This window comes from Egretta garzetta, unplaced genomic scaffold (assembly GCF_000687185.1).
Source record: "Egretta garzetta isolate BGI_Z169 unplaced genomic scaffold, ASM68718v1 scaffold314, whole genome shotgun sequence".
Taxonomy (NCBI): Eukaryota; Metazoa; Chordata; class Aves; order Pelecaniformes; family Ardeidae; genus Egretta; species Egretta garzetta.
Window position 1 is genome coordinate 232,838 of NW_009259531.1, and position 24,331 is coordinate 257,168.

Here is a 24,331-nt window from a genome sequence, read left to right on the forward strand (position 1 = left end):
GCGAGGGGCCTGGTCCCCGCCTCCGGGCCGTCGTTCTCCTTCCTGAGCGGCTCAGAGGAGCTGGGGCGGGGCGGGGGGCTGCTCCGTGTCCCCGGTCCCAGGAGGCGCTTTGAAGCGGCTCTTGCCGTGCTGGGGGTCAGGCTACGCGGCTGGAGAGTTTTCCTGCAGGTAGCCAGGGCGATGAGTCCAAGATCCACACGTGAAAAGTAACTGATAGAAAATGCTGAAAAAGACGGGGCTTGGCCACGCTCCTGGTTTTGGTTTAAGTATCACAGATGGAAACTAGTTTAAACCTCCTCCTGTGCATGTGACTTTAGAATCAGAAGTAGAAATCTGTTTTCCTTTAAGTGAATAAATCCCTTTTGTTCACTTTGCTTATCTGAACTCATTGAACAAGTCACTGCTTGATTTTCCTTCTGGCCTAACCTATTTAGTCCTTAAAAAAAAAAGGCAAAAAGAATATATAAATGCACAGGTGATGATGAACTGAGGGACCTCTACCAGTTTCAGTGAGGCAGGATCTGATGTACACCCCTTTTCCACTCCGCTCTTCAGCAGATGTTTATCTTTTCTGTTAGGTTTTCAACGAATTCCATGACCTTCCAGGATAGCTACTTCTGCTGTTTTATTTTATGGTTTGCAATTCTTACATCTCACCTAAACCTCTGTTACAGCACAAGTCAGTGCTGTGTCGTGGATGTAGAGCACGCTTGCTCCTTGTCTTTAAGCAGGTGTTTTTAGTTTAAAAGCTGTTATGGTTTTTTTTGTATTTTCTGGTTCTTCAGCTTTTCTTTATGATGGCACATTGTCTGTTATACTTCCTTGATGGTATTTTCCCCCCACTTTTGTCCATTTCTTTTTTTTTTAAACGTGGTAATTGAAAGTAGATAGGAGGTCTCACCAGTGCCAGCTAGTGTCAAATCTGTGTCTGAACTATGGTTCTCTTGTTAAACATCCAAAATAGTATTTATCTAGTCGTATAGTTAACACACATAACCCAGGCAAAGACTTATGAACTTCCATGGAAGTTAAAAGCTCTTGATTCCATTCAGGAGCAGTAAAACAGAAGAAGCTATGGTGCTGGGCCTGCAAATCAAAAGGCAGATCAGTCTTTTCACTCCATAAAAACTTCCAGCTACCTTTTCCCTTGTCCGTAATCTGCTTTGTTTGTGCCTCCCCAGCTGCAGCACCCAAGCGCTGAAGTGAGAGAGTATGCCTGTGCCAGTATTTCCAAGCTGTTGCAGCAGAAGCATGTAATCCCAGCCTTTCTGCAGAGAGACGTCGTCCGGTGCTTAGGACCGTTGTTGATGGATCACAGCTTAGCTGTTCGCGAGACAGCTGCAGGTGCTCTCCGGTAAGCAATTGTTAATATGCAGTTAGAATGAGGTACTCCTGGCGTGGTAAAGAAGTGTTTTGCTGTTAAAAACCCTGAACTTCAATGCCAGCCTCTCTTGCTTCCACACCGTTTTGAATAATTATGCCTATGTCAGTTGAAGTCCCCGAGAGAGGGCCTTTTCTTGCTCCAGTAGGCTGCCATGAAACTTTATTGTCAGGAGCAGGGTTTAAGTTAGTTACTACTGTTTTGTCTACTCCCAGTGGAATGGGCTGCTTTCAATCCTTATGTTAGGAAAAAAATCAACAGTAGGATGAAGAAATACAGAGAACTTGATTGCTGTCGGTATGACATTTTGTGTCTTGATAACACTGTAGGAGTGGTGGCTTAGCTAGAGAATGCACGTAGATGACTTTTTCAGAAACTTCTAAATATTGAACAGCATCATTTTGAGTTGGTATTCTGCAGTCAGACCTAGAGGTTGCTTTATTTGTACAAAAATGTAATGCTAATACTTGTTCATGTTGTCTCTTACACTGAGTAACACCTGACAGAAGTCTTGTTTCAGTACCGATAAGCTTTCTAGTTACGATAGACAAGTAAGTGAAAATAATTTTCTTTTTTCCTAACACCAAAGTTATTCTTTTATGTTAGGAAGGTAGAAGAGTGAAGTTACTGATGAAGCAGATTGATTTTAAAACAAAAAGTACCATAACCTTTAGAGAAGAACACCAAATGCACGAGTTTTTTTAAACATTCCTGGAAAGTATATCTGATCCAAAGCATTTTTTTTCCCCAGAAATCTGAGTGCTTGTGGAGGATTTGAAGTCTGTGATGACATGGTGACAAAAGACATCATGACACCCCTTGTTGCGCTTCTGAAAGAGGTGTGTTTATTTTTGTTCTGATTTTAAAACTGATCTAGCCATTGAATTATCCCATTTTCAAAAATAGGTCACTTATCAAGATAAGATATTTGAAAGATCTTTAGAAAGAATGTTTCAGTAGGCTTAATAGTACAGAAATTATTCCAGAGATTTCAAACCACTTGCTTCATCCTCCTGACCTGCTAACTTGGGTCTGTGGTGAGGTCTGCTGCCTGGGATGATTTTTGCATAAACAGTCTGGAGATTTTGTGTCTGGAATGTCAGTCAAGACAAGTCTATTCTGTCAGTCAAGATCCAGATCCAACATTTATGTTGCAATGTTATTCTAACGAGGTTTTTTTGGTAAACAATTTTGTCTAAATGAAAGCTTGGACTTACAGTTGCGTAGTTACTGCTGTTGTAGAATAATCTGTACTGAATACCTGTTCTTTGTTTGGTCCAGGTGTTGCAGTGCAGTTTGGAAATTGCATTGAATTCTGTCACCTGCTGTCTTTGTATGAGCAGCCTTGAGCAATACCGTCATTTTCTGTATGTTTCTTCCCCATTTTAAAATATGGGTAATAGCATTATTGTAAAGCACAGCAAGATATTAGCTGAATTAATCTTTGTGATTAGAAAGAACTGTTGAAAATTGCATACAGACTGTGTTAGCAAGAAACAGCATTTCAGGTTCTAAAATTGCGAAGTATTTCTTTATTAAAAAAATGCTTCTGAAGACTATTGCAAAGCAAGTCCTGCAAGAGTCTTGCTATAAAGGAAAAAAAAATATCAATGATTCAATTCCATTGTAGTCCAGTTTTCATAGAGAATGGGAAACTAGTCAAGTTTTTTGGTAATAAACACTTCATGGGAGATCTCTCCATTCATTCTGCTGCTAATGTTTTAAGTTTTTGCTTTTCTTTTTGGCTTGTTTGTTTCCCAACCCTGGTTCTCTTGTTTGGTTGTAGTGTAGCACTGGACTAGATGCTAACCAGCTCTCTCCAAAGAAATGCAGAGAGATGAACAAAAATTATATTGAAGACATAGCCAATGAGGCTATTAATTTGCTGTGGAATGTATGGTAAGTGCTGTGTAAACACTGGTCCTTTTAGAAGAGCTAAATTAAATTGTTCCTGAAAAAGAGCATGGTAATTGAGGCAGAAAAGAAATGATTGTTCTTGCATGGGAACATGTATTCAGTTGCTGATTCTGATTTCTGATTGTGTTGCTACTACGAGTGCCTTGCTTAATAAATGGCAAAGCCCTCATCTGATCTGAAACACAAGTTTATCTTCTACCATAAATTACTTTTGTAAGTGAAGGATTCTAGAAGTGCACAAAGTTGGTCATTAGTTTTAGGAGAGTGACTTATTTTTTTTTTTCTATTGGTTGTTCATCTTAAGTTCTGATATTTTTTTCTGAACATGTTCTGTCATAGTCTCCTAGTACAGTTTGGGTTGTGGGGTTTTGCAGGCAATTCCTGTAGATCCCTATCATGATACAAGAGATGGAGAAAATTAAATTATCAGAGGACTCCCATTGCTGTGGGAATATGAGGAGTTTTTGTACTACTTCCTCCCTCTGCAGATCATCCCAAAAGTTAATGTTAGATGTTTGGACAAACTATCCCTTAGTGACTTGAGGCACTGATACAAATCTACTTAATGATGTGAGAAAGAATGTGAATTGTTAGTAGTTTTCATTGGAAACACCAGGTGAAGGAAGAGAAGTAGTAACACTTAATCCAGAAATGGCTATAAACATTGAAGTGGAGCTGCCTCTGTGTCTCTATGGTATGGCTGGGGGGTTTTGGGCCTTTTTTTTAAAATTTTTTTTTTTTTTTTTTAGGGATTGCAATCTAGAACTGTACAGAAACTGCTTGCTCAGCACCCTACACAGAATACATGACCCTTTGTAACTCTGACTCAACAATGTTTTGTGTTCATTTTTTGGATTGCTTTTGTAGACATAAGTGCTTTGGAACAGGAACTATTATCATTAAGTGTGCTATAAATCACTTCTGTATTTTGAACTTTTTGGCAAGGACCGTGAACTGCTGAATTCATTGCTAAGTTTGGTACTGGTAAAATTGGGGCTGCCATTGATGCTGAGACACAATATTTTCAAAAGTAAATTTTTGAAGACACTTGTAGCTAGTTAGGTCCCATGCTTTTTTAGTTTGAATTTGTCTTGTATCAGTATATTAGTTTAAGAGTGGGAATACCTGTGAAAAATTGAAGAAACATAAATCCTCCTGTTAGATAATTAAAGTAAATGTCACATTTGGCATTGATTTAGCATGCATTTCTGAATGTTAAGAGCAGTCATTTTCTGGAGTAAGCGAATATTGATGTGAGAGGCAACAGCCCACTCTGGTGTCAGTGGGTTGTGGATGAAGTCTTCCATGGCTGCAGAAAGCCCTGGGCTGGCTTGTAGCCCACAGCTATAAGCTACCTTTCAAGCTGTGGCTGGCTCTGTAGGCTCCAAAATAAGCTCCCAAATACTGTGTGTGAGGAAGCAGCTGGCAGAAGCCAGCTTTGCTCAAAGGTGTCCAGGGTATTTCAGCTTCTCTTTCTCCATTTTATGTACAGTTGATCATAACTTTGATAACAAAGGATAGCTCTTTGACTAACATGTAATTCTTAAGTAGGTTTTTAACATGTGAGTGGTAGTGAGTACATGTTGTCTTAAAATGTTGTCACAGTATTTTTTTCCAGGGAAAAGTGTTTTATTAATCTTTTTTTATGCATTAGTGAATGCAACAATACTGCAGTATCCATATTCAATAAAGAAGGATGTCTGGAGGCTGTGTTACATTACATGAAGAAATTTTCCACGAATGTGGATCTGGCTATTTCAGTAGGTAAGTGGTAAAAAGAAGATAAGGATTTAAAGGTTTGGTTTTTTTCTTTGTCGTATGAATGTAACACTGATGTGACATCCATTGCATAATGCACCTGCCTTAGCATTACTTAAACTTTACATTGAATGTAAGACTTTAAATTCCTTCCTGAACAGCACATCATTCAGAAGTTGACATTTATTGTGCTTGTTTTCGGTCCAAAGGAGAATGACTTACCGGTGGTTACATGGGAGGAAAAATTTTGTGGAAAAGAAAGCTCTAGATGGAGGCTGTGTTTTTAATTTTGTCTTCTGGTTTCGGTAATGAAGGGTTTAATTAGTAGAGCAAAGGACATAGTCCATCTAAAAAAACCCCAAACAACTCCTATCACTTTCAGTGTGTTTTTATTAGTAGTATTGTTATTATAGTCTTAAAATGGTCTTTACAAGCGTATGTGCTTGCACCATTTTTTGGTGTTTTCCATAGTCAGTATACAAGGGAGAAATTGAATTTTGAGTAGTAAAATTAATACGGCTATCCCCATGTCTGATGTGGTACTGTCCTCACCTGTTTTACCTACAGGTTTGCCAGAGAATGTCTTTTAATCTAAAACGCCATTTGTGAAGGACAGTGTCGTACCATTACAACATGATGCTGCAGGAAATGTTTTTTTCCCCGTGTCTCTTTCATTACTCCAGCTTTCAGGAAGATAATGCTTTCTCATTAGGAAAGTGAAAGGTACTCTTGGGTTTGTTAATTATCTTTTGTTGTTGTTGTTGTTTGCTGCAGCAAACTGCTTGCAGGCAGTGACAGAAGATAATCCAGATCTTCTTTCTTCATTCAATGCTTCTGCCCAACAAGCATTGGAAACAGTGATGTTGTGTCCAGAGAGCACAATGAAGCATATCCTTCTGAGAACACTGATAGCAGGTACGATGCTCGAGGGCGTTCGTTGGTTTGTGATGGAGAGCATGGAAGGTAAAGGAAGGTGGGAAGGACAGAAGGCTTAGTCTTTTCTGCTGTAGTCTGGACACCTGATCTTCAAAGCCTGGGTAGATGGTTCACAAGGTTATTTGTGCCTCTTGGGATTGTGTTCAAAACTGTCTTAAATGCTTGATTGTGGATTCAGTATCTGCTCAGTGTGAAAACCCATTCTAACTGTTCATTTGGTTTTCAACAGCGAAATGAGTCAATAATAAGTAGTATGGGAATTGTTTTGACCTTAATAGGTGTAGGTTTTTTACCTTGGATTCTCTACCTTGCATTCTTCTTTCCACCTCAAATGCTCAACCGTGGTGATTTTTGATACTGGATTGTAATAAAGTAGTTTAATTTTGAGAATCCTTAGAAAATGGTTCTCTTGTGGATTTGTTATCACAGGTTAAAAGTGTCACCAAGATTGTGTCGCATAAATATTCTGCTTATCCTTACATGCTGAAATTTACTTAAGCTTAAGATGAGGGCATAACGTACTTGTTACAGATCAGTACATGAAATGTTAAACAGAAAAAAATACACAAGTCTGTAGAGAAAAGACTAGAACATTCATACTGAAATATAATTACTGAGTATTTTAACTAGTGGAGTTTGTGTCTTTACAAAATATATGGCTATTACAGAGCTGGGAATTGAGTATTTTAACAGATTTTTATATTTCAACTATCTCATGTTTAGGCACTATCTGGAATATCAAGGATACCATTCCACCAGGCAGCCTGGGAAGCATGGTTAATGCAATCCTGAAAATTTTTTCAGAATCATTAGCAATAGATGCTGGCGAAACAATTATTTGTATGAATGAAGCTGAAAAAAAAAGGTTAAAACTTGCTGCGGAGGCAGAAACTGAGGAAAACATAACTGATGTTATAGACAACTGTGTTTTGATTGAAGATGATGACATGGAAGAAATACCAAAAGGAAAAGTGAGAAGAGAAAATGACATTTCAGACCTACTTCCAGTAAGTGTGCCTGGCCTGCTTGCTCGCTCTCGGAGAGCTTAGTGCATTTGGCTGAGCATCTGACTGGTCTTGACTGATCGTTAGCCAGAGTAGCTACCTACTGGTGTTAGTAATCCTAACTCCCAAATGACTATTTTACCTAAAACTTCAAAGAAGAATATGGAGAATTTCAGCTCAACTTGTTCAAATGTGAGCAAGTTGCATGGCACATCAGGAAAGCGCGTTTCCATTTTTTTGCTCTAGTGGAAGGTATAGGCTTATCTGACACTGTTCCCTGTAGCTACTGTGTAAGGTGAGTGAGACTTTTAATGGTTGTAACCATTCAGTTGTGAGTGGAGATGACACAGAGGTTAACGAATGCATTCACTATTGTGTACATGAGACAAATATCAGAAATAAATAAATTTTTCTTAGGGCTTTAGCTAACATCAAGTAATCTTTTCTGTTACAACTGTAGTGCAGGTGGCAAGGTAAAATTTGTTCTGAAGCATCCAGCAGAAAGATTAAGGGTTTGTTTGCCTGTTGGTTTTGTTGCCTTTTTTTTTTTTTTTCGTGGGGTGGGATGAGAAGAGGAAATGCCTAGATTGTATTTTTAACTGACAGCCTGGGTACTTTAAATTGTGCCAAAATGTTTTGCAAAATTAAATTTGGTTCATATTTTTCTTTTTTAGTCTGATAAGTGGGAACTGAAAGAAGTGACAGCTTTACTGATGGCTCAGCAGACTGCTCTGGAAATCATTGTTAATATGTGCTGCAGTGAAGGTTTGTAGGAATCTCTTTCATTGCAAGTGTTGCGGTACTTTTTTTTTCCTGGAATAGGTCAAGTTTAGTTTGCTGTTTGGTGTTCTTAGCTTTTAAGGGTGAGTGCATATATACTTGTCCCTGACACCCTCATCTAGGGGGTAGATTAGATTGTAATTTCTACTACTAATTCGAGTGGGGTTTTTTATCATTTAAATAATTTCTATAGCTTACATATTTTTTGCATGATAATACATGTGCCAACATTTAAAAACAAACAGAAAAGCACTTCTGCCAAAAAGATATTTTCTAAAAAGTATTACAGCAAATTCTGTGTTCAGTTAGAGTGTGGTCTGAGTGTCCAGCTGATACAGTATGGGTGTGAATCCTGTTTCAGGGCTGGGACATCATTTTTTTTAAAGCAGATAAATATTTTAGGTTTGATTTAGTTTTGATACTACAAGTGCCAAAAGAAGCAGGAGAGACAGCTTTTGCATGCAGATCTGGCAGCAATGCAGATTTAGGCTGTTCAGAATTCCAACTTTATGAGCTTTTTTGGAGCAGAAAGAAAGGTTGTTACTCTGGGGGGAGCAGGAAATAGATATTCTGGATCTTCTATGAGCTCTGGTACTTGATTTTCGTAGCTTTTCTCAAAACAAATAAATTATTCTCAGATTCTGTTTAAAACAAACAAACAAACAAATGCCCCAAAACTAAAAAAAAAAAAACCTCCTCCAAAAGCTGAAAATTGTAATTGCTAGTACAGTTCCTGAGCCTGATGCAAAAGTAATCGTGTAGGAGATAACTTTCTAAGTAAATCTTTCAGGTTCTAATAAAATCCACAGTAATACCCAGATATTCCCAACGGTGACTTTTTTTTTTTTTTTCTCTTGCATCGCAAGGAAATTCTGCACCTAGTATATGAAGCTCATTTCATAACTGCATTTCTCATCTAATGAGCTGTAATTCATAAGCTCTTCCCTTTAATTGGAAAATCTCTTGTGGATAAGCTGCGTATTCTGCCATTCACTCAGTGTAATGTAAGGTTGATTGTGTTGTGTTTCACTACAGTACTTTACCCATTCATGGGCAGACAGAAACATAGTCTGTAGAAATTAAGAGGAATCCAGAGGCAGCTGTTCATTTAATTTTCGAGTTATTTGAGGACTAAAATAGCTTTAGCCATTATGCTGAGTTCATAGAAACATTCAGCTTGCTACAGAACTGAGGGAAACAACCAGGCTGGCAAGAGACGTGTTTTACTGAATGCTGGCCAGCATTTGGAAGAAGCAGGGCGCTCTCCCCTTAACGAGGACACGGGAAGGAATCCAGGAGACTCCAGCATTGCTGTCCAGTCTGTAGGTCGCAGGTTACCAGTGCTAGTTAAGATGGGATTGCTGTTGGAAATGCTTCTGAATTTCCAAGAATGTTACGAGAGACCTGATCTTAGTTATGGGCTAATGTTCCAGAGTCCGGTTCCTGCTCTGCCCTGGTCGCTCACTGTGAACACACGACAACTGTTGTCTTTGTTGTTGCTGAATTACATGGTCAGCTCATATCGTTACTTAATTTTCAAAGGAGATTTTTGTTTGCTTTGCTTTGTAAAGATGCAGATGGAATTTTTTTAAGAAGAGGCAAGAGACTGACTGAAAGAGGGACGTCAGCTCTGTTTTCATGCTTGTTGCTGCCGTGGGTTAGTAAAGGATGGAAGACAACTGTTTTCTCATGCAAAGGCTATTAACACTAGCATGTTATGGCTGTAGAATTAATTGGATATTACTATAAGCAAAAGAAGATGCCTGTGTGTTCAAGTTGCCACAGCCTGATCAGTTACTTTGCATCAGATCAATAGTAGTCATCACCTTCAAATAAATTCTTAAGCTGCTGCACAGTGCAGGTGAAATGCATTCATTTAGACCTTTCTTGCTGTATTTTAAGTGAATGAATTTACCTTTTGCCACAGAAAAAGTGCGTGGCTGTTACTGTAGTTACTACAGTACTTGGATGTCACGTGAATCTGTGTTGTCAGACAAAATTACTTGAGGATGAATATGATATTTTTTCATCACAGACTTGAGGATGAATATGATATTTTTTCATCACAGTAGTTAAATATCCTGACCTATGTACAGAGGCAGAGCTTTCACCTGTCAGTGAGGAGGATCAGTCCAACCTGTAGACTTAGGACTTGCGTAAACACCAGTGTTACACCAGTTAAAATGTAACCAGGTTTAAAACAAGTTTAAATAAATCAGTGTAAACCCTGTGGATGTAGGTATATCAGATTAAATATAAATGATGGACTTAGCTTGTGCATGTCAGGCCAAGTCTGCCTTAAGCCACGAACAGATTATTCACTTTACAGTAGCTGTGCCTGTTGGTAACACTGCCTGAACCCCTCTCGCCATGTCTGCCCTTACAGATCTGCTAGTGGAGAAAATCATGGAAGTATAAACCTAGTTCAGGTTCATAACTATAAACCTAGTTTAATTTACTTAAAATATGTTGCCTGAAATGGCTAACAGAGATGATCTGGCTTGCTTTGTCTTGTTTTGCTGTTGTCATTTCCTTTCGACTGGCCTTGCTGTGGAGACAGTAACACCTGCGTCCAGCCTGTTACTGCCCGGTCAGAGGACATCTGTCTGTGGCTTCAGCATTGCTAGAGAAAACAGTTGCCTTAAACTGGTTGCAGTTAGTAAACACATTAAGTTAAACCGGTGTATTTGCATGCTTGAATCTACCTCAGAAAGTAAAATGGTACGATCCAAGTTAAAATCCTAATAAATTCTTTATGAAATGTTTCTTCTGTACATTTTTTGATATCTTTAAGTGAAGCATAATGAGAGAATGAAGTACCCGTGTATGAAGAACCTCTCTCATCAGAATAGTTGTTGCCTGAGTGAATATAAAATAATTTTTTTTTAAATAAAACAATTAAAACAAAAGTAGTACAATATTTAGAACTGTGGCTTAATGGCATGTGGCTTGTGTGGACTTCATTAGAGCCCAAGAGCTTAAAGGCTCCTAAACCAAGAGCTGGAGCCAAGTTTAATTGAGAAGTAGGATACCTATCGTGTGAGTGATGTTACATTTACAAGTCTGTCTTCTGTTCTCAGATCCCTCTGATGACGAATGGGAAGAACTCTCCAGCAGTGATGAAAGCGACTTATTTATGGAAAACTCATACAATGAGGGGGGTGGGCTGCTAATGTCACCTCTGTGCCTCTCTGATGAGGTTAACTCAGCATTTCTGAACAACCTCATTCCAAAGAAGGTATTGTCTTTCATTTTATTTCCAACACATCGTACGCTTTTCCTCGTGCCTGATTTGTACCCCAGGTTAGGTGAACAAATTATCCCCATCCAGAAAAAGAATGTTTTTTTAAGTCAGTTTAGCTTCACTTTTACTGGTCTAGAGGTCTCATCATCACATAAGCTGTCTTTCTTGACCTAAATAATTTCTTCATGTAAGTGGGAATAGAAGGTTCATGTGTTTCAGAAATCTGGTGCCTTTCTTTTTTTTTTTTTTTCAGTTTGGCTTTTCCAAAATACAGAGGTTATTCCTTGACTTGGACATGAAAAAGATTACCTGCAAAAAGAAAGGAAACTTTGAGTAGAAGCATGACTGCCAGATTTCCATATTAGCTAAGTGAGGTGGATCTAACTTATGTGAATGGCAACAGTCGGCACTGAAAAAGTGTGACTTCCTCCTTTCCTCTTTCCCCCTATTTTATACATAGTGTCAAAGTACAATATTTGATACTGACAAGAATTCAGATGTTCTCCTTTCAGAGTTTTGGTCGTTCTTATTTGGGGTTGTAAAGATGAAGTTCATCATTTATTATGCTAGTTCGGCAGTGTGGTAGAATTCTGACCTCAGACATCAAGGCGTGAGATGATTCAAGGCTTTTTGTACTTAATAGCAAGCAGTCTAAATTTCATGGCAAGGTCTTTTAGGCTTACAGCTATCTGAAAATTCTGTAGCACAATCTGTAAGAAGAAAGAACTAAATAAAAAAGAATAGCAGAGACCTAGAAAATCACCTTTTGTTCAGTACAGTTGGATACTTAAAATATGCTATGCTAAACCCAGTGTATAATTGCAACATTTGAGTGACTGAGGAAGATTCTGGCATTTTTAGCAGGTGAGACATTTGCTACCTGGAAAGCTTTGAAACATGTAGTTTGATGTATCTGTTTGACATTAACCTAAAATTTCAGTCTTCCCCTGAAACACACCTAAAGAAAAAAGTAAAAAAAAAAAAAAAAGCAAGCTTTATTGCTAAACCTTTCTTTTTCCCCTCCCCAGATTCTTGAAAAAACTGCTTTTCCGAACAGTGTTGCTCTAGACATCTGTATGCACAATCCGTCTTGGAAACCATTAATTAAAAAGTAGGAATTTCATTGTCTCTCTTACTGTATTTCATGTATATTCAGTTGTTTTAGAACTCTTAGAAGGATTGTCCATCTTTGGGTTGCTCTCAAGATCTGGTCAATGGCAGATCTGATACGTGATTTTGAATAAAGAGAAACAAATGTTTGTGTAAACTGCCCGTTGGATCACAGCCTTATTTAATTCAAGATCCTTCTTTGCATTTCGACATCTGTTTTCAAAGAGATCTGCTAAGTGCATTTTTTGTTTGTTTCAGACTGAATGCAGTGCAGTGTAGAGCTTTAACGTGTCTTCATAGCATTTTGTTAGTGTCGGATGTGGATTGTCTTGGAGGAGCTGCAGCACTTCAGTCCCTTGCACAGCATCTCTCGCAGCTAGTTTTTTCTAAAACGGGTAAGATGTAAAGGGAGCTTGCTGACCTATTTCATATAGGTATAAGGTAGCCATGTGAATTGTTAAGTTTTAATGCCATTTTGTTACTAATTTTATCTCTTTGGTCTTTCAAAATAAGGATACTGAGGGTTGGAAATGTACTGATAGAACAGTGTATCCTCATAAGATGTCTTTATCCAAATTGCATCTTGAGCAAGTATGGTCCTAGTGCAAGAATATGCTTTATGTCTGTGTGTGTGCATGCAGAAAGTCACTAAGTTAGTGGATGAATCCTGCCTTATTGTGAGACCAGAACTGTTTGCTTGATCACATTTGTGTTAACAGCGGTTTTTCATCAGTCAGACAAGCCATGAAGAAGATGGGACGTTTTCATTTTAAATGTGCAAACTAGCCTAAATAGATGTGTGAACAAAAGGCTATCTAGCACAGTCTGTCACATCGTTTTTTCTAGGAACCTTATTATTGCAAAGGGGGTTGTTGCAAAAATCTCCACAATGTACATGGTTATTACAGTAGGAAAGATAGCAGCCGCCTTGTCTCCAGGATATGGCTTTATGCCTATGATTGCACAGCTTTATTGAAAATACATATGTAATAAGAAAATGTGCAAAGTTTTTATGACTAAATATTAAAACTGCTTAACTTCCTGTTATGGTGGTGGTTCAATTTCAATGGAGAAGGCAATAAATTTTAATTTTCTAAAAGTAGTATTTTAGAATATCAGCTATTTCCTGGTAAACACTACAACATATCCACTGTAGTTCCTCCAAGGCACATTATTTCACAGAGATACTGTGTTGGTTTCCCCATAGATCTGCTAGTATCAGTATCATTGAATGGTCTAGTGAAGATATGTACCAGTTAGCATTTCCAGCTACCTCCTGTAATCTTACACATCAAATCAGCATCATTCCAATAATACTGTTGGACCATTTACGCTATGATCTCTCTGTTACTGACACCAGAGAAGCTGAACTGAGATTAAAAAAAAAATAAAAAATGTTTGGACTGTCCTGATAATCTGTTTTTATTTTAAGGTCAGTGATGATGGCTTTTCAGAAAATAAGAGACGTTCTTAGAGGCTGGAAAAGCTTGCCAATTCTCAAAATTGTCAGAAAACATTTTTCCTAAGACAGATCTGTTGAAGTCTAGCATATGCATGGCTTTGTCATTTCTTGTCTCTTAGAAGCTTGAGAACTCAGTTTTCTTCCCCTCCTTCAAGCATCTTCATTTGCAGCCACAAATGCGGCGTAGGTAGTTCTTATTCACTGTAGTGTATAGTATGACACAGCATTAATGCTTGAAAATGCATCTGCCTGCAAAACACGCTTTTTTTTCTCAGTGTCATTAAAAGCACGTGATCTGTCTATGGGAACATTATGGCTGAGACTGTAGTGCTTGAAAAACTAAAATGCAAGAAATTAAAATAAGTATGAAGACATATGCAAGGAAGTTGACATAAAATATTTGTCTCATGCTTGAAGAGCCGGACTTCAGGGTGTACATGCAGGTTTTCAGGGTCTGCATGTTATGCTTCGTAATAGTCAGAAGGTTCTTAGATGAAGCTGAAGACAGAGGGTGCTAATAAATTAGTTTAATGGCCCATGCTATTTTTTTAATAGTTAAATGCTATGTAATGGAAACTGCCAGACAGAGTTGATAACATACCAACATGTGGTTAGAAGGAATCCTGTGGTTTACAGGGTGAAAAAAGAGGCATAAAGATCTGGTTGCTTACAGGGGAAAGGAGGAGATACAGAGAGTTTCTGCACTTGGAGTAGTCCAAAAAATAAGAACACGTTAGAGGGAAAAAAAAAAGCTTCAAGAAACACAGAACATGTATTTAAGATGATGGCTGGTATTGATGAATTTGTAGTTAAACAAGAATAATGCAGTGTTTGAATCGTACGTCTCTGAAAGGTTATTAAACCACCAGAAAACATGCTCTTTACATGAACTGGAAAGAGTCCAGTGTTCTGGGTGTCTAAAAATCCTGCTTACAAGACAGAAGGAAGGAGTTAAAGTATGCAGTCAGCTTCTGTAGCTTTCTTAGTTCCTGTATCATGGCCTCCATGTACCAGTTTTCAAGCTTCTGTTCTGATGGCGGTGGTTTGTACCATATGTTAGGTGTCACACAAGTGTCTTAACCAGTGATATGCCTGCAAATGAGGACCAGCTGTGGTCTAACCTCCAGATGCAATTCATACTGAATTCAAACAAATCACTATGGTTACAACCTACAAAGACCAGTCTCTGAAAATCTAGCTCTTCCTGTTTGTGGTAGTACCTGGAGGAACAATTGAGGGATTAAGGAATTTGTATTTGTTTTGCTTCTCGTATCCTTCATCTTCCTGTTTAACTTTTGGCTCTGGGTTCAATTTTTTGACAGAACTCCCTACAGACACAGAATTCTTGGAAGCCATAACCAGCGCTTTGAGGGCTCTCCTACAAACAATGGCATCAAAGAACATCTCCCAGGTAAAAGCTTTCAAACTCAAATGCTCTGGTAGGTTCAAATTCATGTGAGATTGTGCTGGAAAGTTTTTGAAACAGAACCATTTAAATGAAGTGCTAAATTTCAGCAACTATGAACACAGAAAGAACAGATTTAATAGTATTCACTCTGTATTTTTCAAGAACCTTACAGGAATACTTTTTCATATATCCCCTCCTTTAACATGTAAACAGATGAAAGGTGTTTCAAAACCAAAATAGCAATAGGCCACAGGCAGTAGCTTTAGGAGATGGATATAATGGCAAGCATTTAGTAAATTAGCACTTAGAAATGTGGATTCTTTATTTCTTGATGTCATCTAGTTGAAGCTGGTGGTTGTTGTAGAATCTTGGTTGGACATGAATTAGTGAGCCAAATATAGGAATGAAGCATAATAGTTTGTTATACAAGACGTAATAGTAGATGGTCCGCTAGTCCTTTCTGGCTTGAAACTGAAAAATGAGCTTCTATAAGTTGTAATGGGTTGGAAACAGCTATCGAGCTAGGTAAATTTGTGAAAATCCCTTTGGGCTCAGAACTTTTTCCTTCAGCTTCATGACAGCCTTGCTTGTGTTCTGGAAGAAACACCTTAAGTTGAAAGGGAGAGTTTAACTGTTTTCTTGCTGATTACATTTTTAGAATTCGTGTAGTTTTCATAATACAGGAGACTCTGATTCTCTGTTATAAATTTGCCTGTGTTCTGTAAAAGCAAATGATCTAAATGTCACAGTTGAGAATTTCCATTAAAATGTCAATATGTCTTGTCTTCCTTCTTTTTTTTCTCCCCGCCCCCTTTGTGCTAAGCAGTGTATGACTCCTGAGCAGCTATTGGCTTTATGTGAAGCTGGTATTCACAGCACCAATGCCAGTGTTAGAGTGAATGTAGTGAGCATCCTTGGAATTTCTGGCAGCGTCCTAGCAAAAGGACAAGATACAGCTGAAACACTAAAGGTGAAAAAGAACACTTTGTATTACAAGCCTAAAAAAACCAGTTTTGATACTTCTTTCAATTTCCTTAAGCATTGCTGGAAAAATCATTTTTTCTCTCATTTCAGATGATTGGAAAATTTCTTCTTGAGGTGGCTATGAAGGAATCTTCTCTTGTGGTAGCAGGGGAAGCCTTGGATGCACTTTTTGATGTATTTGCAGATGGTAAAGAAGCAGAAAAGGCGGCAGTAGAGATCAAGTTGCTTCCAGCACTGAAAGAATTCCAGCCAGTGTTCAAAATGAGGGTAGGCATCAAATGCAGCCAGCTCAGGGTCTCAACACACCATGCGGGTTAAAGCTTTGAGGTTTGGGCTGCTAGAAAAGAGAATTAAGTAGGAATGTATGGCTTTATAAAATCACCAAAAAAAGAAAACAAATAATTGAATTTCTGATATTTTGCTTTGAAGGAAGGCAAATACACTTAACCTTGCAGTTCATGGAACCGTCAAGGTAACGGTGCAGCATTTGCATTGCAACATCTGCATCACACCATCAGCATTATTGATGTCCAAATCACTGTATTGTTCTGAAACCCTTGTAAAAAAAAAAATCCTGCAGATATCTCTGGAGGAGAACAGCTAAATTGTTGGGAGGGAAGTCTCTTCTGAAGTTACATTGACATCTCATGGTTTTAACTTGCTGTAGTTGCAGGTGGACATTTTTGGTCTGTTGTTGATTAATTAAAATACATCATGTATTCTGTATTTTCAACGATCACAAGCCCAAAATTCTAAACTGTAATTTTAAGTACATCCTTGTCTTAAATAAAGAACGGCCTTCAATATGTTGTTTCCTTAGCCAGATGAAGCCTGAGGAGTGACTTTCATAGTCTTAAAGCTAAGCACTATACACACAAAATACATACCCTGATAGCATTACAGTTGTTTGATTAGTTAGAGGTGCAAGGTGTTTCATATAAAAAGCTATAGAAAATAAGTGTATGTTTTAGATTTAGAGTGAAATAGCATGCCAGTAGCAGTCTAGTTTTAGGCGGAGAGGTATTTCATTAAATTGACTTGCAGAAATAATTGCTAGCTACGCATGTGCACATGTGAACACGTTGAAATTCTCAAAAGGCATGGGTAGCATGCCTCTTGATAGAAGACCTAAATACAATTACTGTAAACTTCAGGTGATCTAATAGGAGAAACTTGTCAATTAGTAAAGTATGTATTTTTTGTTTTTACAGATGCGAAAAGAAGGGAAAAGACAGTATAGTACAGATCAACTGTGTGTTCTTGACAACGTGAAGATGAATTTGAGAAGATTCATTGCGTATCAGGAGACACTAGGGAAAACCCCAACTTGAAACATCGAGGAACTTTAAACTAAGGTTTCCCTTACTGAATAATGTTTTCCAAAATATAACTGTTTTGAACTTCTGAAATTTATTGAGTAGAGCAGTTTTGCTTTCATGTTAATATTGCATTTTTTTATGTTCAGTATTTTTATACTTCTGGGTTGATGCAATATGAAAGTCACATCAGCATAAAAGAAACATAGCATACTTTGAGATTAGGAGTTAGCCGTGGTAAGAATGTGCTCTTGCAGTCCTGAGGTCTGTACATAGCACCGTCATTGTTTAGAAATCCTCAGTATCCTGGCGGCAAACTATAATTGCATGAAAAAGTAATTTAGAGAATACTCTCGGTTATGTGCCAGATCAAGAAAAGAATTCTAAAAGCTGAAGATATTTTTCAGGGAATCAAACAGTGGCAGAATGTTACTATTTGCTATTTGCTCTTTCCTATTTCTAGAATTGCACAGGCACTTATGGCAAGCTTCCCAAGAGAAGCGTGTGACAAGTGTGTAGATTACTGTCAGCACTTGGATCTGTTACTTCATGAGGTTCATCGAAGAGAAAACTGTTTCAGATTCATTTATGATAAATTCAGTATGATAGCTTTTTGCTGTGGAAATCAGTGTAAGGGGATCCTACGCTTATACGCAGCTCCCTGTTTTTATTTTGATTGGTATTTCTGACAATCAAGTCTCCTGATTTACTTTTCTTCCTTGTAATTCTACATCAGGATGAATTTGAATTTGGGGAAGTAGTAAACCTAATAAAAAGTATTTTTTTTATACTGAGGTAATATCTAAAGTAACTTTATAATTGCTTAAAATATCTTTTCCAAGTATTTGTGGTAGAGATTTTTAAGCTGTAAAATACAGAAACTATTTTCAAAAAATGTCATTGATTCATGAAGATTGTATGCCAACTTCCATATATCAAGAGCTTTGGTTTTGTTTCTGTGAATGAGATCCTCTTGTACACATTTTTTTAAGGAAAAAACCCACAATCAAACATAAAAGCATTTTGTTATGCTGATTTTTGAAATGAGAGTTCACCCCTTTCATCTTAACGTGCTGCCTTGGCACAGACATCTAGTTTTTGGCAAAATAGTTTTTGGCAAAATTTTGCCCATGGTATTAGGCATGGAACTACAAAGACAAAATTTGCTTGGTTAGTTAGGTTTCAGCCTCTTAGATTGGAAAGCAGGCTCAGGAACTGACCAGTTAACTTGCAAATGACTGACTTCATGAAATCCTGACATATGGTATTTTGTCAAATGCAAGACAAAGTGAAAAATTAGTTTAAGCAGCTGTACTGCCTGGAAGTCCTGTTACTGCTCTTACTTTACGGGAGTTGGATGAAACGCGTGATGTGATGCTATGCCTGCTAATCAAATACGTGAGTGAGGGTGTGGGATCAGGAAGGCTCAAGGGCCATTGAGATTGGCCAGGTGAAGTCCTGAGGAGCACGGGGCGGTTAAAAGGTTATCCTGGGATTTGGCAGGGGCAGGCAGTGAAGAGGGCTGGAGTGTAACAGCTGAAGAAAGAGTAGCTAGGTGGATTATGGCATATGACTGCACAGTGCATGGATTTTAATCCCAATGTTAGTTATATTTGCTGTACACTGAGGATAGTATAATATTAGCTTGTTAAAAGGTATTAGCATTTGTTTGGAGCACTTAAAAGGACTTTCATACAGAAAGTTTTGCTCTTATTTCCTGGGTGCTACATTGAATTGCGGGATGATCTAGGTTGGAAAGGATCTCTGGAGATCTCTTAGTCCAGTCCCCTGCTCAAATCAGGACTCACTCTGGAGTCAGATAGGTTGTGCCTAAGCCCTGAGCACCTCCAAGGATGGAAATCCCACAGCTCTGGACAGCCTTCTCCAGTGCTTGACTACCCTTGCTGTGAACACTCCCCGCCCTCCCCTCCCTCCCACTAAGTTCTCCTGTACCTAGTAGGGCTTCCCCCTGCTGCAGAATGTGCCCTATGTCCTTTGACTGCACACCACCATGGAAAGTCTGCCTCCATCTCCTCTTACAACTGCCACTTGGTCATTGAACATAATTATATTCCCCACTTCTCCAGGCCAAATAAACCCAGCTCCCTCAGCCCAGCCTTTTACATCGCGTGCTTTAGCCCTCTAACCATCTTGGTGGCCTTCTGTGTGACCTGCCCTACTGTGTCTTATACTGGGGGCCCTGAAACTGGACACAGTATTCCAGACGTGATCTCATGAGTGCTGAATAGAGGGAAGTAATTGGTTTTCTTGACCTGCTGGCCATGCTCCCGCTAATGCAACCCATTATTTGTTAGCCTTCATCACTGCAAGGGTGCACTGCTGACTTCTCTTCAACTTATTGTCCACCAGGACCCTTAGGTCCTTCTCTACAAAGCTGCTCTTTGGTCATTCAGTGTAGAGCCTGCTCTGGTTTATGGGATTACTCTGTCCCAAGTGTAGCACTTTGCATTGTACATCAAGTGTAGCAGTCAGAATCTGCTTCCTGGGGACTGTTAGAACAATTAAGTACGTTAATTTTTGCTTAGGAATTTTTTTTTTTTAGGTTACTAATGAGAAGGAACATTTAATCTTCAAGTATGAATCTGAAAGTTGTAGGTAAATATATAGAAGATAGGGCATCTGCTAGGAAACCTCTTTTTCTTAATATCGTCTATCAGACCCTGTTTTATTCCTTCAAGTGAAAAGGCAGAATGTCATTTAAATCTTCAACTATTCCTGTAGCAGAATGCATGGATTTTTTTTTTTTTTTTTTTATTTTGCTATGCTCTAATCAGTTGAATCATTTAAAAAAATCATTTGTGTCATAATAAGATAGGTGCATAGCATGAACCATATCACTTGCGGAAGTATATGATTTTTAGTGCTTAAAATATTTGCTTCTATCTTCTGGTACGCATGCCATTTCTACTTAACAGCTGAAGGAGAAATAAGGACATGCAAAGGCATTTTGGTTTCTTGTGAGTTTGTACTATAACATACAAAAACTAAAATAATCCCTTCACCTTTATGTCATGGGAGGAGGCTGGAGCACTTTAGTGGGCCTGTTTGGCTGAGGGCACGAAAACACTGACAAGCTGGTGGCTCTATCTCCAGCTCAACAGATACGTTTGAGTTGATAGAGGGGTAAGCTGTAGCTCTTGGGAGGTGTTTTTGCTGTTTCATTAACCTCATTGCTAATATTAATGAAGCTTTTTAGATGTGGTTTCCTAACATCCCATGTTGTAAGAACTTTGACAAAGTTTATTGCCCTTACCAGTGGCCCGTAGCAAAACGGAGCCCTCGTCTTCCTTTGGGGTTTCTGTAACATTCTAGTTATCAAATAATAATTAGCCAACTGCATATTTTGTGGCCATACTTTTATTTTTCTGAATGAGAAAGTCTTACTCTAGCACCTGCCTAGCTACCAGTTTAGTGTAATGTGCTCTTGGTGTCTTGTGACTGAGGGAGAAGGAATAATTTTGTATGTTAGTTTAGAGACCATGTTCTGCTTGTATGGGACAAGATAGAAGTTAATGGGAAAAGCATGGAAGACTTTTGTCTATGGAAGACAAGGCAAATTATCAGTGATTTAAAGAAGTGTCAGGTTGAGGCCTAAAACCAGAAGAAATTTATAAGTAGAGAAGAGCTAAGCTGTACGATTGGGACTGTAACAGTTGTTCTGACACAGTTAAGGAAAATGAAGGCAGCAGCAGAAGTGATGATGTGGTGCAAATTAAATGTTCTGGGGGCTCTTTTGGCACTGGTTTATTTAAATAGGCTTCGGGTAAGCTGAAGACAAGATCCTTGACAGCCTACAAAGGCAAAGCCAGATCTTGAAGATACCTTGAAGGTGTCAGAAATTGGACTGATCTAGACAGTGTGCAGCATAAGTAAATAGATGTAAGTCATCTTCATCAGTTCATGTAATCACACAGATAAGACTGATATCAAAACAGGTATCTGAAACGGAATTTGTTTGCTTATCCTGGTCCTTAAGGCATCATCTGTCTCTCTGTGCTTCAATTAAAAAACTGCAATCCTTTGAAAATATGGATTGCTGCTTTATTTGTCTGTCTGACGCCTAGGAGAACAGAATCTGGCTCTGGGTTGAGATTTTATACCAAAATAGATGCTGAATTTAAGTCGGTCTATGGTATTGAGTAACAAGGGCTGTGTGCTCCCCAACCTGTTCAGACACAGGAGGACTGGTGGCATTTGCTGCTGCTTTGGCCTCTCTGCAGCCTGCAAAATACTGAATCCCCGACTGTGTAGATAAGGAGTTATCATTGCCATGTGATTTTATTTTTGCTCTCTGTGAAAAGAAACAAGTGGCGAGATTTAAATGAGCGTTTGTTGTGATGTTTTTCTTATATGTCATGCCTTGACATTCACAAGATGGCTGTATACCACATTATAGTTGATAGTTTTAACTATTTGGGGTTTGTGGTGAAGGTATTTTTTTGTACAGTTTGTATTTTTTAAAGATTGTCATCTCAGAGGAATAACTTTAACCAGTACTACTTGGCTTGGTTTTACATTTGTATTTTGAGAGAAAACAAAAAAAAAAATAAAATCAGAGCACAGTAGAATTACAAAATGAGAACTGTGTCAGAGATTAATTTAAAATCCATTTGTAGTTCAGGTATTATAAATGAAATGTGTATCTTGTGGAATATTAACATAAAACAACCAATCAAAAATGCGCATAAACTCAAGTTCTGATTCCTTAGTAGTTTTCAGTAAAAGCATTCCCATCTAGCCTTACATTTACTGTTGCAAATTCAAATTCAGGCAATGGTAGTGGTAATTGAAAATAATGTAATTGTTCCTTTCTGGCACAGATGAGTTGAGCAAACAATCTGAATATAGTTTGCGCTGGACGTACTGTTAAGATATAGAACATTAAGATAATTGGCAAAAACTGACAACTCTGACAGTTGCAGCAGATTAAGGAACTTAAGTTTGTCCACAAGGCTGAAACATGGTGAGCCTTTCTGTTTGAAGATGCTTTTACTGTTTACGAGTGCTGGGGTTTTTTTGTCTAATTCCCAGATAAATTCAAACCATAAACTTTTGTACCTTCTGGGGAAAACAGCATGCATTTAAATCAATTCACTCTGATTTCATTTTGTTTCTGCATTATTTTCATAAGTTTCTTCTTTCTGTGAGAGGCATTTTGTCAGACATAATTCAGTGACCACATAAAAACATAGGTTGAGACTTGCACACAAAGGATATGGTAAGATGCTTTTTTTTCTTTCAAATCTGGGTGTCAGGGACTCCTTGCATTACTGTTATATTAAGGGCTTAAATCAAAATGCTTGTGAACTGAAATAAGATACCATTGTAATAATCTGCACGCTGTTAGAACAATTGTGGCCGCTGTGCGGTCTCAGCACAGTGGAGGGTCCCGATGCAGCCCTGGGGTTGCGAGGCGCTCATGTAAATACCTATACCACTTTTAAAGATGCATCGGGATTTCGGTGTACCTTCTCCTGGGTTTGTATTCCTTTTTTGTCAAAAATCCTGGTGAAGATTCTTGGTTTCTTTTCTCCTCTGATGTGATTTTTTTTTTTTGAACTTTTAAGGAAAATTGCATTGGCCTCTTCCCTCCTCCCCGCCCCTTGATGGAGAGTAAAAGGCACTTCCAGAATTTAACTGAAGAATGGCTGATTCAGCTAGAAAATGCATGACGTTTCTAAATAACCTTTTCTGAGAAGTTCTCTTTTTAGTAAGTAGAAGAGTTAAAGTTCAAAGTCATGATTAAAAAAAATCACTTTGGCCATATTCAAGTGGTGGTTTTTTGTTGGTTGGGGGGTGTTGCTTTTTTTTTTTTTTTTTTTTTTTTTTTTAAAATACCCCGTAGGTATGCTCCCTAGTCTAAAGCCTTTGTGGTATCACACCGCCCATATTGTGTCCTGGCTTTCTTTGCTTTGGGACTAGGGTTCTACTGAGGAATCCTGTAAAATACTAAACCTCAGTCCTACAACAAAATTTGTTTACGTTTATGTGCTATGAGTGTAGAACAAAACATAGTTTTTTTCAGAATTAGCTTTTTTTTAAAAAAAAAAAAACAGGTTATTTTTTTCTGCTACTATTAACCCCTTAAGGATAACATGAAATCCTTTATTAGATTCACTCATGCTCACTTTTGTGTTGTGTTTTTTAAAAAAAAAAAAAAGTTTTATGAATTGAAACCTTTTTATTTGCATCTTTGATATAAGAGGAACACCAGGCTAGTCATTTTCTAGTTACCTCTTTCTGTAATGTTTATAATTCTCAGAATAACTGAAGAATGTGGGTTTTGGAAAATAGGGTTAGTCAGGGCAGTTTTTCTCCAATTCCAAGCTGCGCTTAAGTCTCACCAGTTTCAACTTGGCTTTTGATGGTAGTTTTAGGTACCGATCCTAATCCTCAAAGCAACTGAGTCTGTCAGCTCAACCCCCAAATTTCATCCTACAGCTTCTTGCTGTAGTTGGGTTTCTCTTGGACAATGCACGTCAGACACCCTGCGTGTGACCTGAGAGCAGAGGAGGGCTGAGGACAAAATACCCTGCTCCAGGATGCTGGCGAGAATCCAGAACTTTAGTCTTTGGTTGTCATCAGGAAGCGGTGCTAAAACTTCTCTGCGAACTGTCCACCTCATGGAATACTTGGAATTTAAATGCAGCTTTTTAATTCCAAAGCCTCTACCATTATCTTCGTAAAGAGAAATATTCTCCCGTGCCGTTTGGAAACTATGGGAAGCACCAGGCCCTCCATGCAGTATGCTGGAACCTTCGTAGCTGATATTGTATCAAAGATGTTTTAAGGCTGTAGTATGAAAACACTGAAAATAAAACTGAACCTGACCAGAACTTGTACTACTAAATGCTGCCGTGTGCTGTGCAGCGTGTGTAATGTGTCTTTCCATCTGCAGAAGCGTTGGCTACACAAGTATGGCTCTGAGGCTCGCTTTTCCTCTCCTTGGGAGCTGAATGAAAGGCAGGAAGAGCCAGAAGCCTCCGTAACCATCCCCAAAACGCCTTTAG

At 38.4% G+C, this 24,331-nt stretch overlaps 1 protein-coding gene across 2 annotated transcripts in view; it reads left to right on the forward strand.

Moving 5' to 3' along the window:
- Positions 1 to 23,039, forward strand: part of HEATR3 (HEAT repeat containing 3) — a 24,027-nt gene extending 988 nt beyond the window's left edge. Inside the window, exons 2-15 of one of the 2 annotated variants that reach the window (XM_009637600.2) lie at positions 1,182 to 1,354; positions 2,133 to 2,220; positions 3,168 to 3,280; positions 4,953 to 5,062; positions 5,831 to 5,971; positions 6,716 to 6,999; positions 7,671 to 7,761; positions 10,857 to 11,014; positions 12,049 to 12,131; positions 12,389 to 12,525; positions 14,915 to 15,003; positions 15,827 to 15,970; positions 16,075 to 16,251; positions 17,196 to 23,038. In XM_009637600.2, coding sequence (XP_009635895.1) covers positions 1,308 to 1,354; positions 2,133 to 2,220; positions 3,168 to 3,280; positions 4,953 to 5,062; positions 5,831 to 5,971; positions 6,716 to 6,999; positions 7,671 to 7,761; positions 10,857 to 11,014; positions 12,049 to 12,131; positions 12,389 to 12,525; positions 14,915 to 15,003; positions 15,827 to 15,970; positions 16,075 to 16,251; positions 17,196 to 17,315 — 1,782 coding nt within the window. In that variant the 5' untranslated portion in view covers positions 1,182 to 1,307 and the 3' untranslated portion in view covers positions 17,316 to 23,038. Of the gene's footprint in view, positions 1 to 1,181; positions 1,355 to 2,132; positions 2,221 to 2,662; positions 2,749 to 3,167; positions 3,281 to 4,952; positions 5,063 to 5,830; positions 5,972 to 6,715; positions 7,000 to 7,670; positions 7,762 to 10,856; positions 11,015 to 12,048; positions 12,132 to 12,388; positions 12,526 to 14,914; positions 15,004 to 15,826; positions 15,971 to 16,074; positions 16,252 to 17,195 lie in introns of those variants that run through there. The other variant, XM_035893122.1, reaches the window with a different exon arrangement.
- The last annotated feature ends 1,292 nt before the right edge of the window (positions 23,040 to 24,331 follow it).